This window comes from Typopeltis vanoorti, chromosome 3 (genome assembly GCF_054136105.1).
Source record: "Typopeltis vanoorti isolate ZY-2024b chromosome 3, IOZ_Tvanoo_1.0, whole genome shotgun sequence".
Lineage (NCBI taxonomy): Eukaryota > Metazoa > Arthropoda > Arachnida > Uropygi > Thelyphonidae > Typopeltis > Typopeltis vanoorti.
The window spans coordinates 57666434-57682822 of NC_143551.1; the positions used below are offsets into that span (position 1 = coordinate 57666434).

The 16389-nt window shown below is 36.4% G+C and overlaps 1 protein-coding gene across 3 annotated transcripts in view; it reads left to right on the forward strand.

Moving 5' to 3' along the window:
* Window positions 1-16389, forward strand: part of Nf-YC (nuclear factor Y-box C) — a 211168-nt gene that overhangs the window by 33351 nt on the left and 161428 nt on the right. For all 3 annotated transcript variants that reach the window (XM_090415626.1, XM_090415627.1, XM_090415628.1), the window contains exon 2: window positions 7301-7465. In XM_090415626.1, coding sequence (XP_090271752.1) covers window positions 7343-7465 — 123 coding nt within the window. In that variant the 5' untranslated portion in view covers window positions 7301-7342. The remainder of the gene's footprint in view (window positions 1-7300; window positions 7466-16389) is intronic.

A 16389-nucleotide genomic window follows, 5' to 3' on the forward strand; every position in this document is an offset into this window, starting at 1 on the left:
CTAGTATGGTGGTAAGAAAGGCCAAATCAGACTATGAAAGAGAATTAGCCAAACAAGCCAAAGTAAACCCAAAAGAGTTTTTTCATTATGTAGCAAGTAAGAGGAAAAATGACTATGGTAAAATGTTTAAAGAAATAGTTGAGTTGCTGAGTGATCATTTTGCAAAGGTGTATCATCCAGGTGGTGATTTTACAGTTGCTAATGTTACAGAGATGCATATCAACATTGGGGTAGATGAACAGGAGGTGTTAGCAGAGCCGGTGCTAGGGTCTTTGGCTCCCGCATGCAATTTCTATCTAAGCGCCTCTGTAACGATCCGGGAGTGTGTGGTTCTTTTACGATAATAAAAATTTAAATTATTTGAAATTTCTTAAATGAATTTTGACAGAACATCCACACGTTGGTTCGCTAAATGTAATGAACTGGGAGCGTTGACGAGGCAGGATAATCATTAAAAACCCGTATATTCAAAAAATTCTCAAAAGTTAAAGCAAATTTTGATAAAGCCACTTCACTTTAATCGTTGAATATAATGATACAGGGATTATAACCTTCTCACCGACCCGAATCGCTAACAAAATTAAAATGAATTTTAATTAAAGTTAAAATTTATTTGAACTAAAGTTTAAAAAATTCTTGCATTTTACAAGTTATTAAATTCTTAGTAACTTGTAATAATTTTTATAAGTGGAACTATCTTTTAGGAAATTAAAAGAAACTCAAGATAAATGAAAAAATAATAAAAGAATTCAGAAATAATTAGAACATTTAATATAAGTATTCAAAAAATATTATCTTTATAGAATAACAGAAAATAAATTAAATTACATAAATATACTTGAAATCTTTTTTTATTAAAATTTTTAAGGTTTTTGATTTCATATTCACAAAATTAGAAATAATGGTCTTAACGTCTAATTCCGCATATATATCATTTTCAATAGCTATTAATGCCAAACTAACAAGCCTTTTTTTGTGACATACTTGTTCTTAAGTAGGTTTTAATCAATTTTCAACTTGGAAAAGGAATGTTCACTGCTCGCTACACTAACAGTTAACGTTAATAGTATTCTTAAAGCAATTGAAAAGTTAGGGAAAGATAAGTTATTGGACACAATAAAATTAAGAATATCGAAAGGAATTTTCAATATTTAAATTATTCTTACGAAAAATATCCTGGAAAGCACATAACTCGTCATATAGTTCTATTGCATTTACGTTTTTATTGTCGCAGTCCTTCAAGAGAATCTCTAAATCGTCAGAATTTTTTCGTAAATCTTCGTTATTAATTTGTTGTAATCTATACAAGAAATTGAAATTATCATATCTTTTAGTTGTTCAAAACGTTCTATTAACGAACACATTGCAATGTCTAGAAGTGTATAACTTCTAGACATTGCAATTTAGAGTGAATGTGTATAAACACATTCACTCTAAATTTATCTTCTGGCAATTGTGGCGTTTCGTCATGATGCTTGTAGTCAAATTGTCGTATCTTCTTTCGTTGTCGAACTTCCGTACCAGTTTTAAATTCTTGTTTTCCATCCACCTCTTCACTCAGTTATTTTGCCGTTTTTAGAACTTCTTTAAAATTTGTATCTGATCGATACTCTTGTTAGAATATTTTTAAGTTTTCGATAGATTCTAAAGCAAGTGTAATGTTCATATTTTTGTCTTGAAGCATTTTACTCACAGGGTTTATTCTGTTAAGTAAATCATACCAAGTTATAAGAGAGCAAATACATTTATAGTCCTTTATTTTAGCACATAATGTTTGTGCTTCATGCTGAGTTTCTTTATTAAAATTTTCATTATTTAAAATTTTAAAAAACGCATCATAAATTTCTCCTAACTGATATCGTAGAGGGCGAATTGCATTAATGTTACTTTCTCATCGCATTTCTGATGGCTGTTTCAATGTTAATTTTTTTTACGAACTTTAAAAGGATTGCCCAACGTTTGTAAGAGAATGAAAAGAATTATATATTTATTGAATAATTGCAAAGAAACTAATTGCATCTGCATTCACTTTGGCTGCATTGTTAATGATTAAATTTAGAGTACGAGCAGCACATGGCACATAAAAAGCTAGAGGATTTTTGTTCAAAAGCAAATTTTGGAGCCCATATTTGCCCCATTGTCATACCCTTGACCTCGCATGTCTTCAATGGGAATGTTCCATTTTTCCAGTTGTTCCATTATTGTTGCACATAAACCATGTCCTGTGGAATCTGATATATCTGAAAAACCTAAAACGTTTTCCCTGATCTTGACAATTCCATTTTCACAGGAAACAAAGCGAATAATAATGGTCATTTGTTCTGTTTTACTTGCATCAGGTGTGCAGTCTAAAATTATGGACTAATATTTAGATTTTAGAATTGATAATAAAATTGTATCCGTGATTTGCGTTACTTAAAGTTTCGAATATTTCATTTTGACTGTATTTACTCAAATAGTGTACTCTATTTTCATTTTATTCTATTCTATTTTATTTTATTCTATTGTTTCATTGTAGGGCCCTTTCAACATGATTTTCCATAATGGGATCAAACTTTCCAAACAGTTCAACTAATTTTAAAAAATTGCCGTTATTTCTTTCATATAATTTATCAGATGATCTGCGAAAAGCTAAATTTCGGCTACCAGCGAATTTTATAATTTCAATCAAGCATTCTAAAACACTCGTCCAATGTTTCTTTTCCATTTCATACATGCTTTGAGTCTGGAAATCGATAGTAGTTTTGTTTTTTTAAATTTTTATCAAGTTCCTTCCATTTTAAGAAATTTTCCATGTGAGTTAAACTAGTCTCATGTCTATGTAAAGTTGTACTTACATTTCTCCAATCGTTATAACCTTCTACAAGACTCAGTTGGTGATTCAGTTGATTCAGTAGGTGTGACAAGTTTGCAATAAAAGCAAAAAACAGAATTTAAAGTTCCGGAATAAATGAGCCATGTTCTTGGCACGAGCTCCTGTTTTCCATTTTTCTATTATAATACATGTCGCCAAATTTACGACCATATGTATCTCTGGGATATATTATATTTTTATTTTGAACAGGCCCCATTTCAATTAAAACAACTCGTAATTTTTCATCAATATTTGCCCGTTCACCTGGATCTTCTAAATTCACAGAGACTAAACAATGTTTTAGTTTCGTGGTCAACTACAACTAAATCTTGTTGTAGTTGACTAAATCCTAACTATTTTTCACTTAAATCATGTTCAATTATCTTGTTCAATAGTTGCAATAGTACCTTCATGAAAACTGGATGATGTGCACGGTTCTTCAACTCTGATTTCTGATATTTCGAGTTGGTTACAATCTGCATCAGAATATTTTAATATTTTAACAAATTTATTAAGAGCTCCAGTTTGTTTCTTAATATCTGCTTCTTTCGCAGCGTGACACTTATGATTTTGTGCACCGGATAACTTTTTTTTTAAATTTTTGATTCCATTTCTATTTTATACCCACAAGAAATTATTACACAACACGACACAGAGACGAAATAATAGTTTGTTTAATAATAGTATTAAATAATACTATTATTAAATACGAAATAATAGTCCACACTGCGCTACTGTCAGTAGCCTACTGAGATGCGTACCATATGACTGGTTAACTAGCAACAAATGTTTTGTACGAAAATTCATTTCTGCACATAAAAACTGTTCACCGTTTCACTTTAGATAGACTGCAGTAGATGTCATTCTGCAGGCAAGCATTTAGCCTGCTCTAGCTGCAGAATTGTAAACAGCCGGCTGATCAAAGAGGCGTCAATATACATTTTTTTTAAATTTTTATTCAGGTATACGGCCTCATTTATTTTAATATTGATCATTATAAGAATTTTTTTGTTTTTATGATAAAAATTTTGTTTCTTAAAAATTAACTTATGAACCATTCCCTGGCAGCAGCACCCCCCCATCGTAGCGCCGCTCGCATGCCTGCTTCCGCCGGCCCTGGGTGTTAGCATATTAAAAAATATGAATGTGAACACAGCAATGGGATTGAATGGTTTATCAACCTGTGTACTACCTCAATGTGCAAGAGAATTTGTATTGCCTCTGGTAAACTTGTTATCTAAGCCTCATCTCTGGCAAGGTTCCAAGGGAGTGGAAAGAGGGTAAGATAGTACCATTGCATAAAGGTGGCTCCAAGACAGAGGTAGCAAACTACAGACCAATTAATACACACATGGACAAAGAAATTAGCACACCAAGAAGGAAGCAATGAAGGATTCAGCTGAAATTTTATTGGTGTAATGATACAAGTGAGTGATGCACATGATGGCAAAAACAGAGCTTAAGGACAATTACAAAGGGATCTGTGGTACGCAATCCGGTCATCATCAATAGCACGTTGCACCACCTCATGTGGCGTTACATGCTGCAATACGGTCCAGCATGGTGGCAAACAGACGCCTGATGTTGTCCTGTGGCAGACTGGCCCACACGTGTTGGATGCTGTGCTCCAAATCCCGGATATTGCGTCATGGTGGGAGCTGGTGTTTCAGCTGCTCCCAAACATGCTCGATAGCGGACAAGTCTGGGGAGCGGGCAGGCCACCATGGAAGTGTCTGTACACAACATATGCAGGCCTGGGCAACCCGAACCGTGTGCGGACGGGCATTATCCTGCTGGTATAGCGCTCCTGGTATCCCAGTCAGGAATGGGAGAACATGGGGCCATAGGATGTTGTCCACCGCTGCCACGTACTACTACTACTACTACTACGAGGGGTGATCAGCTATCATAGGCTATGGCTCCCCAGACCATAATGCCTGCAGTGCGGAAGGTGTTGCGCTCGATAGCGAGGTCGGGATTGTGTCCTTGACCAGAGGTTCTCCACACCCAGACACGATGATCATCTGTCCCCAAGACGAAGCGGTACTCATCGCTGAAGACCACACGTCACCAGTCTGTGGCGTTCCACGTCGCTCTTGCCTGGCACCACTGCAAACGGTGTCAGCGATGTTGAGGTGTTAATGGGAGCACATGTAAGGGGCATTGGGATCGTAGCTTCGCCTCCGCAAGGTGTCGGGAAATGGTCCGTGGGCACACAGGAGCCCCTACGTCTGCCTGTATAGAGGACTGGGTCACCATGGGATCCCTCCATGCTTGCCGCACGATCCGTTGATCCTCCTGATCTGACTGGTGCTGCTATGCTGTGTGGCAGTGCCGGAACGTGTCCACAGCTCCCAACGCTGTCGGACGGTATGGTCAGAACGGTTCATGTGCACGCCTATATGGTGTGCCGACCACCCTCCAGTTTTTAGGCCGATGATCATGCCTCTGTCAAAGTCCATAAGTTGCTTAAATCGACGTCTTTGGTGTCTACCCGGCATTATTGTCACTCTGTACTCTAGCTTGCATCGGCCAATGCTTTTCGCTTTAATCAGCTATCGACTACATGCCAGCTTTATAAGGCTGCTGGTTCATGCTTGCAGTGCCACCGCAGGGTGTGTGAGCATGTGCAATCGCACCAAACTTGGATCATTTGCATACCATCCTGCACTCTAACTATTTGCTTAGTTTTGCCTTTGTACCATGTTTTCTTCCAGGTGCACTAATTTCTTTGTCCGTGTGTATATATCGAGAGTGGTTATTAAAGTATTGGAAAAAGTTGGTGAAAGGTAAAATACAACAGTGGGTGGGTAGGGATGTGATATTCTATAGTGGGCAGCATGGCTTTGTAAAGGGTAGGTCCTGTCTTAGTAATTTATTCACATTTTATAATAAAGTGACAGCAGAATTGGATAAGGGTAATGGCTACACCATGATAATGCTTGACTTTTCCAAGGCATTTGACAGAATACCACATGGAAAACTTACAAAAACCGGAGGATGGGAATGGATATGATGCTGGTAGCATGGGTAGAGGAATGACTTATGGAAAGACACCAGAGTGTAGTACATATATGGTGGAGTGGAGTTTAGGATAATGATGGTGACTAGTGGAATGTCTCAGGGTTCGGTACTAGGACCACTACTCTTTGATTTGTATATTAATGACATAGGCAAAGATTTAAGAAGGGATATTCAGTTGTTCGCTGATGATGCAAATTGGGGAGAGTAGTGGTTGATGGGGGTGCTGTAGATACCTGTGTAATATCCTGGGGATGATTTAAATAAATTGGCATTGTGGGCAAGGGATAATGATTGCCAGTTTGATGTTGCAAAATGTAAGGTTATGCATTTCGGATTTAAAAGATTGCTTGTGGCATTGGTTTGCAGGAAATTGATGAGCTAAGGATTTGGGGAGATGATGGTGGACAGAGTTGAAATTCAGAGGGCATATTACAAAAGCTGGCAAAATAGATCAATGAATTACTTAGATGTTGAAGAACATGATAACAACTAAAGATAAGGAAGTTATTACCCCTCTTTATAAAAGGCTGTGATTTGGCCACATCTTGACTACTGCACACAGATTTGGTCACTTGGGTTTCTTGGGGACCTGGACGTGGTCGAAAAGATTCAGAGATGAGTGACCAAGATGGTAACATGTCTGTGGAATACTCCCTACGATGTTAGGTTGAAGGTTTGTGGGTTGCAAAGTTTAGTTGATAGGCAGAAAAAGGAGACATGATAGAAACTTTTAAGATATTAAACGGGTTTTATGAAATTGATGCAAACGAAATTTTTCGATATAGACAAATAGTCAGAGAACTAGGGGGCCATCTGTGGAAGTTGTGTAAGAGTGTGATTAGTAGGAAGGGGTGTGGACAAGATTTTTTTTGCATGGTGAGTGAGTGAGTGGAATGGATTGCCAGAGTTGGTTGTGAGTTCCCTGATGGTGAATGGATTCAAGGAGAGGTATGATAGGATTTGTGTGCATGATGGTTGATTTAGGTCTCCTGCAATGAGTCTGGACTCCATGGAGATGCCATAAATAATTATAATATTCTGCTTGGAGAGTGGTGGAAAATAGTTTGCCCGATGCAGTTAGGAGTGCTTTGTTAGTGAATGAGTTTAAGGTATAAATGACATTCTGTGAATAATGGTTAATGTGGGCCTCCATCTCACACTCCTTGAAGATGGCTGTGTAATAATGATATATTGGATATAAGATGCAAATACCATTGTGCATTCGTCCTTCAACTGATTCTTTAGTAACACAATTTTAAATTATGATTGTTTCTCAGAAAAGTCTTCTCATCTGGCTGCTGTTAATATACCTAGTAACAAACAAACTTCCAATTTTAAAATGTTAAGATAATATGTACAGATATTTTAAACTTAAAAATGTTTGTTTTTCTGTTGTCACCTTTCTTAATTTGCTTCTTTCAGCTGATAAGTTATTAAAAAAGTCTGTTAGATAATCTGCTCAGAATGGCTCAATCAGATTCTTCATACACATCTAGCTCTGGAGGAAGTCATAGTCAATCTGAAGCACATCAGATGCTGGACACCTTTTGGCAGAGAGTTATTGATGATATTCGTAATATGGGTGTTGTAAGTAAATTTGAGTTATTTTTTATATATATCATGTTGTTATTTAATACAATTATTAATTAAATACAATTTATTTATATAGTATTTTTCCTTCTTCTTGAGTATTCTGCAATTGAGCAGGTTCTTCTCTTAGCAACAAAAACTTTCCTTCCACTCTCTCCTGTTCTGAGCCTTCTCTTTCAAGGTTGTGTACCTGTCTCCATTCAGCATGTCATCTAGCATTGTTTTCCTTACTCTTCCTCTGGGTCTTTTTCTGTCTATTTTTCCTTCGATGGCATCTCTTATGATTCCATTTCCTCTCAGAATATGTCCGATCCAGCTTCCATTTTTTCTTTTTATCCTCCTTAACAGACTTCTTTCTTCTACTCTTTTTAAGACCCCTTCATTAGTTATTTTATCTGTCCATTTGATTTTTTCCATCCTTCTCCAAATCCACATCTCAAAACTTTCCAAAATCTTAATTTCTTCTTTCTTCATTGTCCAAGTTTCAGCTGCATAGAGGCCAACACTCCACACATAACATTTTATTAGTCTTTTCTTTAGGTTTCTATCCATTTTACTTATGAATAAATTCCATTTTCTATTAAAGGCATCTCTTCCCATCGCTATTCTTGCTTTTATGTCACTTTTATATCTTCCATCACCGCTAATTTTTCCTACCAACCTCTTTATTGATTTTTATATAATAACTTACCTTATTCACTTTGTCTCATTCTCTGATTTTTTTTATTTGAAGTATTTAGTTCTTCAGTTAGCTATCATTAGAAGTACAATAAAATATTCTTTAATTCTTTGTATATTTATAGAGCATTAAAGTAATTATCATTAAATTCCTGATTATGTAGACTCTTGGAGTGTACAGGATACTGTGATAGTATGCCTTGCCAATTTTCTTTCGTATTAATCTATTATTTATGAGTTCTCCAGAATGATCATATCTAACATTTCAGTCTTCTAAATCATTTTAAATTAAGTGCATTGGTCCAGATATTGTTAGTGTTCTTCTGGATCTTCCCCCCCCCTTAACATCAGGCATCTGTTTTGTTAGCCTTTTCATCCCTTTCTGTTAAGTCGTCATATCATCTTAGATTAGGCTGTCTGTGCATGCACATGCCCATACTCAATGCTAACAATATCAGATTCCTTTCTGATATTTTCATTTTTAATGATTCCATTATTAATGCCATTTGTTTACAGATTTTTGTCAGAAGCTGATGTCTGATCTCAAGTCTTTGATCAACTGTTTTATTTCTAGCCTAACTTTTGAATTCATATGCTAAAATTAGTTTGAACACTATCTGTATTCTAGTTAGGATAATTTCTTTCTTATTCAGTATACATTTATTCAGCTTTGTTTATTATATTATCTATTTCCAAATTTAATTAACAATCTTCACTAAAAATTGTACTTAAATAGCTGACATATTTTACTTGTTTAGATTCTCAATTGTGAATACGGTTGATGTTTTACATGCTCCTGCCTATTTTCACCTTTTTTTTTTTTTTATTGCTATCCTAACTTGTACTGGATTTACAGCAATCCCTCGATTAATGCGCCTAATGCATTCTTTAAAACAGGCGCATTAATCGAAAACGCACTAATCGAATATATTAACCTATGGGGAAAAGTATAATTCATTCCTCAGATTTCTTTTTTGACCCTTAATTTTTTTTCTAAAAGAATTAGGGTATGTCTCAGGGTCTAGTTAAAGGAAAGCCATGAAGCTGAAAGACAATAAAACATATTCAGAATATAAATTTATTATTCTACTTCTTAACAAAGAATTGAGCTAACGTAGTTTGGCGGGCATTCTGTTTCTTTTTTTCATACAACTGATGGTATGGCCCTATTGCCTCTTCTGCAAATTTGACTGGTTCTCTCTTCACCAGGGTCAGTCTCTAAGCATTGCTGCTTAAAAACTTCGATTGTACGAAAACTATTTTCAAATTGTTTCTGTGAAACCTCTTTGGGATTGTCAGTGATTAAATTTTCTTCATATTCTTCAGGATCTTCCCGCTGTGCATCTAAATTTAGCAGGTCGGATTCACTCAACTTCTCAGAATGGGATTTAATTAACCTAGATGCATTTGAAAAGACTCTAAAATCATTTGCACAATGTGGAAGAATGTGCTTCCAAACGGCTCGCATATTGCTAGCAGTAATTTCATTTGACTTTGCAACTTTATAACCAGGATGAGATTTCTCTGATTTGGCTAGAAAAGTCTTGGAAGGCATTTGCTTCCAAAAAAGGCCAGTTTCATCGACATTAAATATTTGTTGATCACAATAGTCCCCTTCTTACACAATTTTCTTCAAAATCTCTGGATATCTCCTTATCTGCACTTGCAGCTTCGCCTGTGATTAGAACATTATGTAGGCTATTTTTCTTTTTGAAACTCTCAAATCACCCAGCACTAACGTGGAATTCCTCTTCTTTTCCATCTTTGATAGCCCTTTCTTTCCAGGTTACAAAGAAATGATCCATGTCTCTGTAATTCAGTCATTATAATACTTTGATTTTCAGTGCATGTATGATAACCTTGAAGCAGCCTTACCTTTCTCTTTGTATTCAGCAGTTGATTCACCCATTTTTGTGTTCTTGTCCTATCTTTACGCTGGACTCGCCTTGTTCATTTTTCTTTATTATTTCAAGTTTTTTTTTTGCTCACTAATTCTTTTACTCATGATTAAAGGTTAGGAAAATAATTTAAAATAAAAAGGTATGGAAAACAGTTGCACGAGATATGATCAGCAAAATGTGTAAAGCAGACAACAATAAATTTTGGCTGTAAATTTGAACATAGCGTACATGGAAATAGTGTAGTATGCCATTAAAAAAAACTTTGTAAAATGTTTCAAATCTGTAACTAAATTATTTCATCCTGGTGAGTGATTTTTTAAAATAGTTAGCTATTAAAAATGTATAGATCAAAAATTTTCAAAATCTGTAACATTTATTTTTAAGATTTATTATATAGGCGCACTAATCGAATTTGGGTATCGAAAAAAAATGACACACTAATCGGGGGCACATTAATCGAGGGATTGCTGTATATCAAAGTATATCATCAGCATAAAGTAGAGAGGACCTGAGTTAAAAATCTTCATTGCTATATTTTATAAGGAAATTACAACACAGATTAATTATAATAAATTTAATTAATATTTACAGTATTTCAGCAAAGTCAAATTGCCATCACCAGGAAACACAGTACAGCATGATATGGGCACAGAGGCACTAACAATGGATAGATGAGGCTGATTAATGGCAACAAAAATCGAGCTTAGTCTTAAATAGTTCCCCTAGTGGGCTAATTGGTTGTTTTGGCTGTTGGGCTGAAGTTTGGAGGATGAGTGCTTCCAAATTTGGGACAGTTTCATGCACCCAAATTCGTTGAAGTTTGGGATATTTTTTAAGGCTGAGGCAGATTCTAGGGATAATCTCTTGTACTTATATTTACTGCTTTGCATATCTAGAATCCACCTCGGCTTTAAGCACAGGGATAATAAAAATTAAGCATTGTCAGCTTTTCTGTGCAATTGAGGTGCTTGGTGAAACAACCGGAAAGATTACAGAGCAGAAGGAGGGTTGGTGGTGGAATAATGATGTACAAGAAGCAGAAGTGGGATGAGTCAAGAGTGGAAGAGGACAGAGCAGAATTCAGAGAGAAAAAGCGAGAAGCCAAGAGAGTTATTGCACAGGCGAAGGCCATGGCATATCAAGACCTTTATGATCAATTAGAAACAAAGGAAGGACAGAGAAAGATATCGATTGGCAAAATGTAGAAATAAGGCTTCAAAGGACATCGTACATGTGAGGCAGATCAAAGACGCTGAAGGAAGAATATTATGGAGGGATGTGGACATAAGAAACAGATGGAGAATATACTTTGAGGGACTTTTGAATGAGGAAAATGCAAGGACTTACAGAGAAGATGGGCAGCCTTCTGAGGGAATGGTGCAGAACTTCAGTAGAGTGGAAGTGAAGAAGGCCATGAAGAGGATGAAGAATCGAAAATCGGTGGGCCCAGACAGGATTCCAGTGGAAGCATGGAAGGCTCTGGGGGAAGAGGGAATTGACCTGCTGTGGGACCCGTTCGTGAAAGTTTGCCAACAGGAAAATATACCCAAGGAATGGAGGAAAAGTACTCTTGTCCCCATCTACAAGGGTAAAGGGGATGCACAAGACTAAGAATTACAGAGGAATAAAGTTGGTGACCCACACAATGAAAATCCTAGAAAGGGTTCTTGATGGAAGACTGAGGAAGGAGGTGGAGATTGCAAAGGAGCAATTTGGCTTCATGCCTGGTCAATCAGCCACAGATGCTATCTTTAGTGTACGACAGATGATGGAAAAGTTTCGAGAGAAGCAACAGGAGCTACATCTGGTATTTATTGATCTGGAGAAAGCGTATGATAGAGTGCCAAGGCAAGAAGTCTGGAGGTGTCTGAGGGAGAAGAAGGTACTGGAGAAATATGTCAGGTTGGTGCAGGAGATGTACAGACGTGTGAAGACAAGTGTTTGAACCTGCCTGGGAGTGACAGAAAGTTTTCCAGTGACAGTTGGCTTGCATCAAGGGCATGCATTAAGTCTGTTCCTGTTTATTATTGTGATGGAGGAAGTGAGAGAAGACATGCCTTGGACTATGTTGTATGCAGATGACATCGTGTTGTGTGCAGAATCAAGAGAAGAAGTGGCAGCCAAACTGGAAAGTTGAAGGAAAGTACTGCAAGAGAGAGGTATGAGACTGAGCAGAAGTAAGACCGAGTATATGTGTTGCAAAGTGGATGGCAGCCAGGAGACAGATCTGGAGCTGGAAGGAAATGTCAGTGACTTTAGATACTTAGGTTCAACAATGAAAGAGGATGGTGAGGCTGAGAAGGAAGTGGGATGCAGGATGGAGGAACTGGAGAGAGATGGCTGGAGTGCTATGTGATAAGAGGGTGCCGATCAATCTAAAAGGCAAAATTTACAGGACAGTAATGAGACCAACTATGATGTATGCTTTGGAAACTGTGGCCCTGAGGAAAAATGACATCAGCAGGATGGAGGTAGCAGAGATGAGAATGCTTAGGTGGATGTGCAGTGTGACCAGAAAGGATCATCTGAGAAATGACTATGTAAGGGGAATGGTGAAAGTTATGAACTTAGGAGCAAAGATACTGGAGGCAAGGTTGAGATGGTTTGGTCATGTGATGAGGAGGAAGGAAGAGTATGTGGGAAGAAAGGTCATGCAAATGGACGTGCAGGGGAAGAGGAAGCGCAGACAGCCAAAGAAGAGATGGAGGGAGATGGTGGAGGAGGACTTGAGGATGAAGAACTTGGGTGTGGCTACAGCCCAAGACAGGAAGTTGTGGAGGAGATTCACCACAAACAGCGACCCTACTTAAGTGGGAAAAGCTGCAGAAGAAGAAGAAGCATTGTCAGCTTTTCAGAAATAATTCTGAATGATCCATCTAGCTGCAGAATAATTTGCTAAGTATTTTTTACTTTATACGTGAACATTGTTTTACTTGTTATTTTCTCTTCTAACTGGCAAAACAAAGTGTTTACGTGAGTGCATGTGTCTATAAGAATGTTTATGCGTACACGCACAGATGCTTATTAAATTCTATACACAAAAATACTTATTAAATTATTCTTTTGCAATTCCAGACAGATCATTCAAAATTATTTCTGAGAAGCTGACTATGTTTAATTCATTTCTGTTACCCTTACTCCTTTTACATTTATATAAAAGTTTATCAGATTAATCTTACCATGCCTACTAGTAAGCTGTAATTCAGAATTTTGTTTTATAAACTTTAATTAGCAATTTAGTTAATGCTAGTTGTCACTTTTCTCTATCATATCTAATACTTGATTTCTTAGATCTATACTGTTTTCATAACTTTTCTTATAATGCATCTTTGCCATCTTCATTGTTCATAGTGTTTAGTTCAGATTTAGACATTAAATTATACATAGTATTCTTCAATGTTACGCATTTTGCATTAATATCACTTCTATTGAATCATATCTTCTAGTTTATACCTAACATTTTTTTTTTAATCATTCCCTGAAAGTTAGCTTTCTTAAAATTTCACAAATTGCAAACATTAAAAAAAAAAAAAAAAGCTTTCTGATTATCATCTTTCCTTAATCTTAATTTTCCTATCTAGAGAAATTAAAACACTGGCTCTAGGCGATTAATAACATCCATCGCTAATTTCTGTGATATTATGAGATCCAAGTTTCTGTTCCCTCTGGTACGATCATGTATCATACAATTGTAATTATCCTGTTATGCTATCATTTTCTCTGCTGTTTTATTCTCCCAGTTCTCTTTCATATTAAAATCCTTCACTAATAATCTGTTAATTAATGCTTTTCCTGATTCCATAAACTCATAAGTCCATTATCTTACTGTGCAGATTCCCTGCTTGTTAATCAATGCTGTGCCCCGAACAGAAATTCAGTGTCTCATAACTCTTATCTTTCCTGATAAGCAGTAACACATCCCTTTTCTTTCCCCATTTTCTTCATATCAGTCTCTGCTGATAACATTATAATTACCATTATGCACTTTGATATCAAGAATATTCCTGTTAAGCCATTACTTGAAAATCTCCACCTGAGGCCCCAGTTAATAATTTAAACCACATCTATGTAGCTCAGTGGAAGTGGCATTTGCACTCAATGGCACTTGACTGCATGAAGGCAGACTTGGGTTAAAATCTAGTCACCAACTAGAGGAACATTTTCTAAGCCTTTTTTTATTTTTTTTTTTTGACTGGTTCCCGAGTTAATCGAACTCTGACATGGACAAACGGGCTTTTTCTTCCTGAAACTTAGGTTTTTTTGTCTCGTAAACTCAAGAAAATTGATCGTCGAACCCACACTATTTTCAGACATCAAAAATATTGTGTTAGGGTTAGGGACCACAAAATAGCAGCACTTGTTAGCCACCTCTTCATTGCATGCTGATTAAATTAGTGATAGCCTTGGGCCAGCTATCTCTGATTGGCTACCAGTGGATACTGAACTGCTCACTCAGTCTCCAAAAGTTAGATAGTGCTAAAAAATGGCCTCGCCTATTCCCTGTATGGGAATAAAAGGTGTTAGCTGATGTTTTGAAGTTTATTCTTTACGTTTTGTGCATTAGTATATAAGAAGATGATGTTATTCAAAGTACACTTGAATATTGACTTTCCCCTTCTCTAAATATACTCATTCTGTTATTACTCGGAATACATTCACATTTACTTCCATTCTGTTGAATAAATTTCCTCTGGTTTAGTTTCCAAATCTCATAAAAATGCTCAGAATTTATGGCCTTATTCATCTTCTGGATCTACCAGTAGTCATTTGGATTAAAGACCTCCCAGATGAGTCTTTGATTCCATGGGGTCTTGGGTAATAATAATATATCATCACCATTATTCATTAAAATTTTTCTGCTGTACCTCTTACTGATGAAAAGCCTATATTTTTATCTCTTATCTCTTGAAAACATCACATGATTTAGCATAAAGCAGGTGATTATAATAGACTTAGATATCAGCTTAGGGGCAGTACAGCAGATGGAAGAATATTTAAGGAGGAGTGATCAGTTAAGAAATATTTGTTAGCAGCAAAGGCATATTGCATACCTCAAGTGAAAAGATAAAGCAATTAGGGTAAAATGGATGACTAGGGAAATCGATATACTTCGTTCCTTACTAGACTAGGAAGGAAGAAAGAATTAAAATGCAAGAGGAGATTCAGCAATGCAATTCAAAGAGAATCTGAAGAATGCTTTTAATATGTGACCAGTAGGGAAATGACCTTTTTGAATGGAGTATACAATAACAACAAACTATAAATTAGAGAAAACCATGTTAAAACTTATTTATTTGTATAATTTTTGCCTAAGTTTCATAGGTATCTTCACTATAGAATTAGCAAATGACAAGCAAACAATAACAGAAAATTCTAAAAAGCACTACCTTAGTAGCTAATGTGAGTTTTTTTTTTCCCATATTTATAGTTTATTATTATTATTATTACACTTTCCATGGAATTGGCAGACTCACTGTGGGAGGTTCATTTAACTGACAACATATTTATCATATAAAATCTTAAAATCCTTAACTTTCCTTGAATTAACAACACATTCTGATAATATATTCCATTCATTGACAATTCTGCTCCTCACATCCCTCCTCACCACACTTTTACACAACTTCCAGGGATGATTTCTTGTTCTTCTACTCTTTCTATAATTCTCTTCTGGATTAATCTGACAAAATCCCCTCGCTAACTTAAATGTCTTTATCATCTCACCTCTTTTCCTCCTATCCAACAAACTCTGCAATCCATATCTCTTCAACCTCTCTCCATAGCCAGCATACCAAACTCCTGATATTGTCTTAGTCACTCGTCTCTGGACCCTCTCCAATGTCCCCACATCACATTGAAAACCAAGTGACCAAATCTGAACACAGTAGTCCAAGTGTGGTCTGATCAGTACCTTATACAGTGGCACGATAACTTCCTTATCCTAGCAATATGCCCTCTAAACTTCAGTCTACTGTCAACCATCACTCCCAAATCTCTAATCTCATCCACTTCCTGCAGTGCGGCACCACCAATATGGTACATAGCCTTATATTTCTGCACTCCAAAATGCAACACCTTGCACTTATTGATATTAAAACTATAACCTCACTCTTTTGTCCAAGTAAAAAGTCTATTTAAATCTTCCTGAAGGGATTCAGCATCAGCAGTGCTACTTATAATTCTTCCTAACTTTGCATCATCAGCAATTAACTGAAGATCCTCAGTCAGTCCAAATGATATATCGTTTACAAACAAGTTAAACAGCAGGGGCCCAAGAGCAGAATCCTTGGCCATGCAACTAGTCACCCTTCCTTTTTGAGATGCTGCTCCATCATACACAAC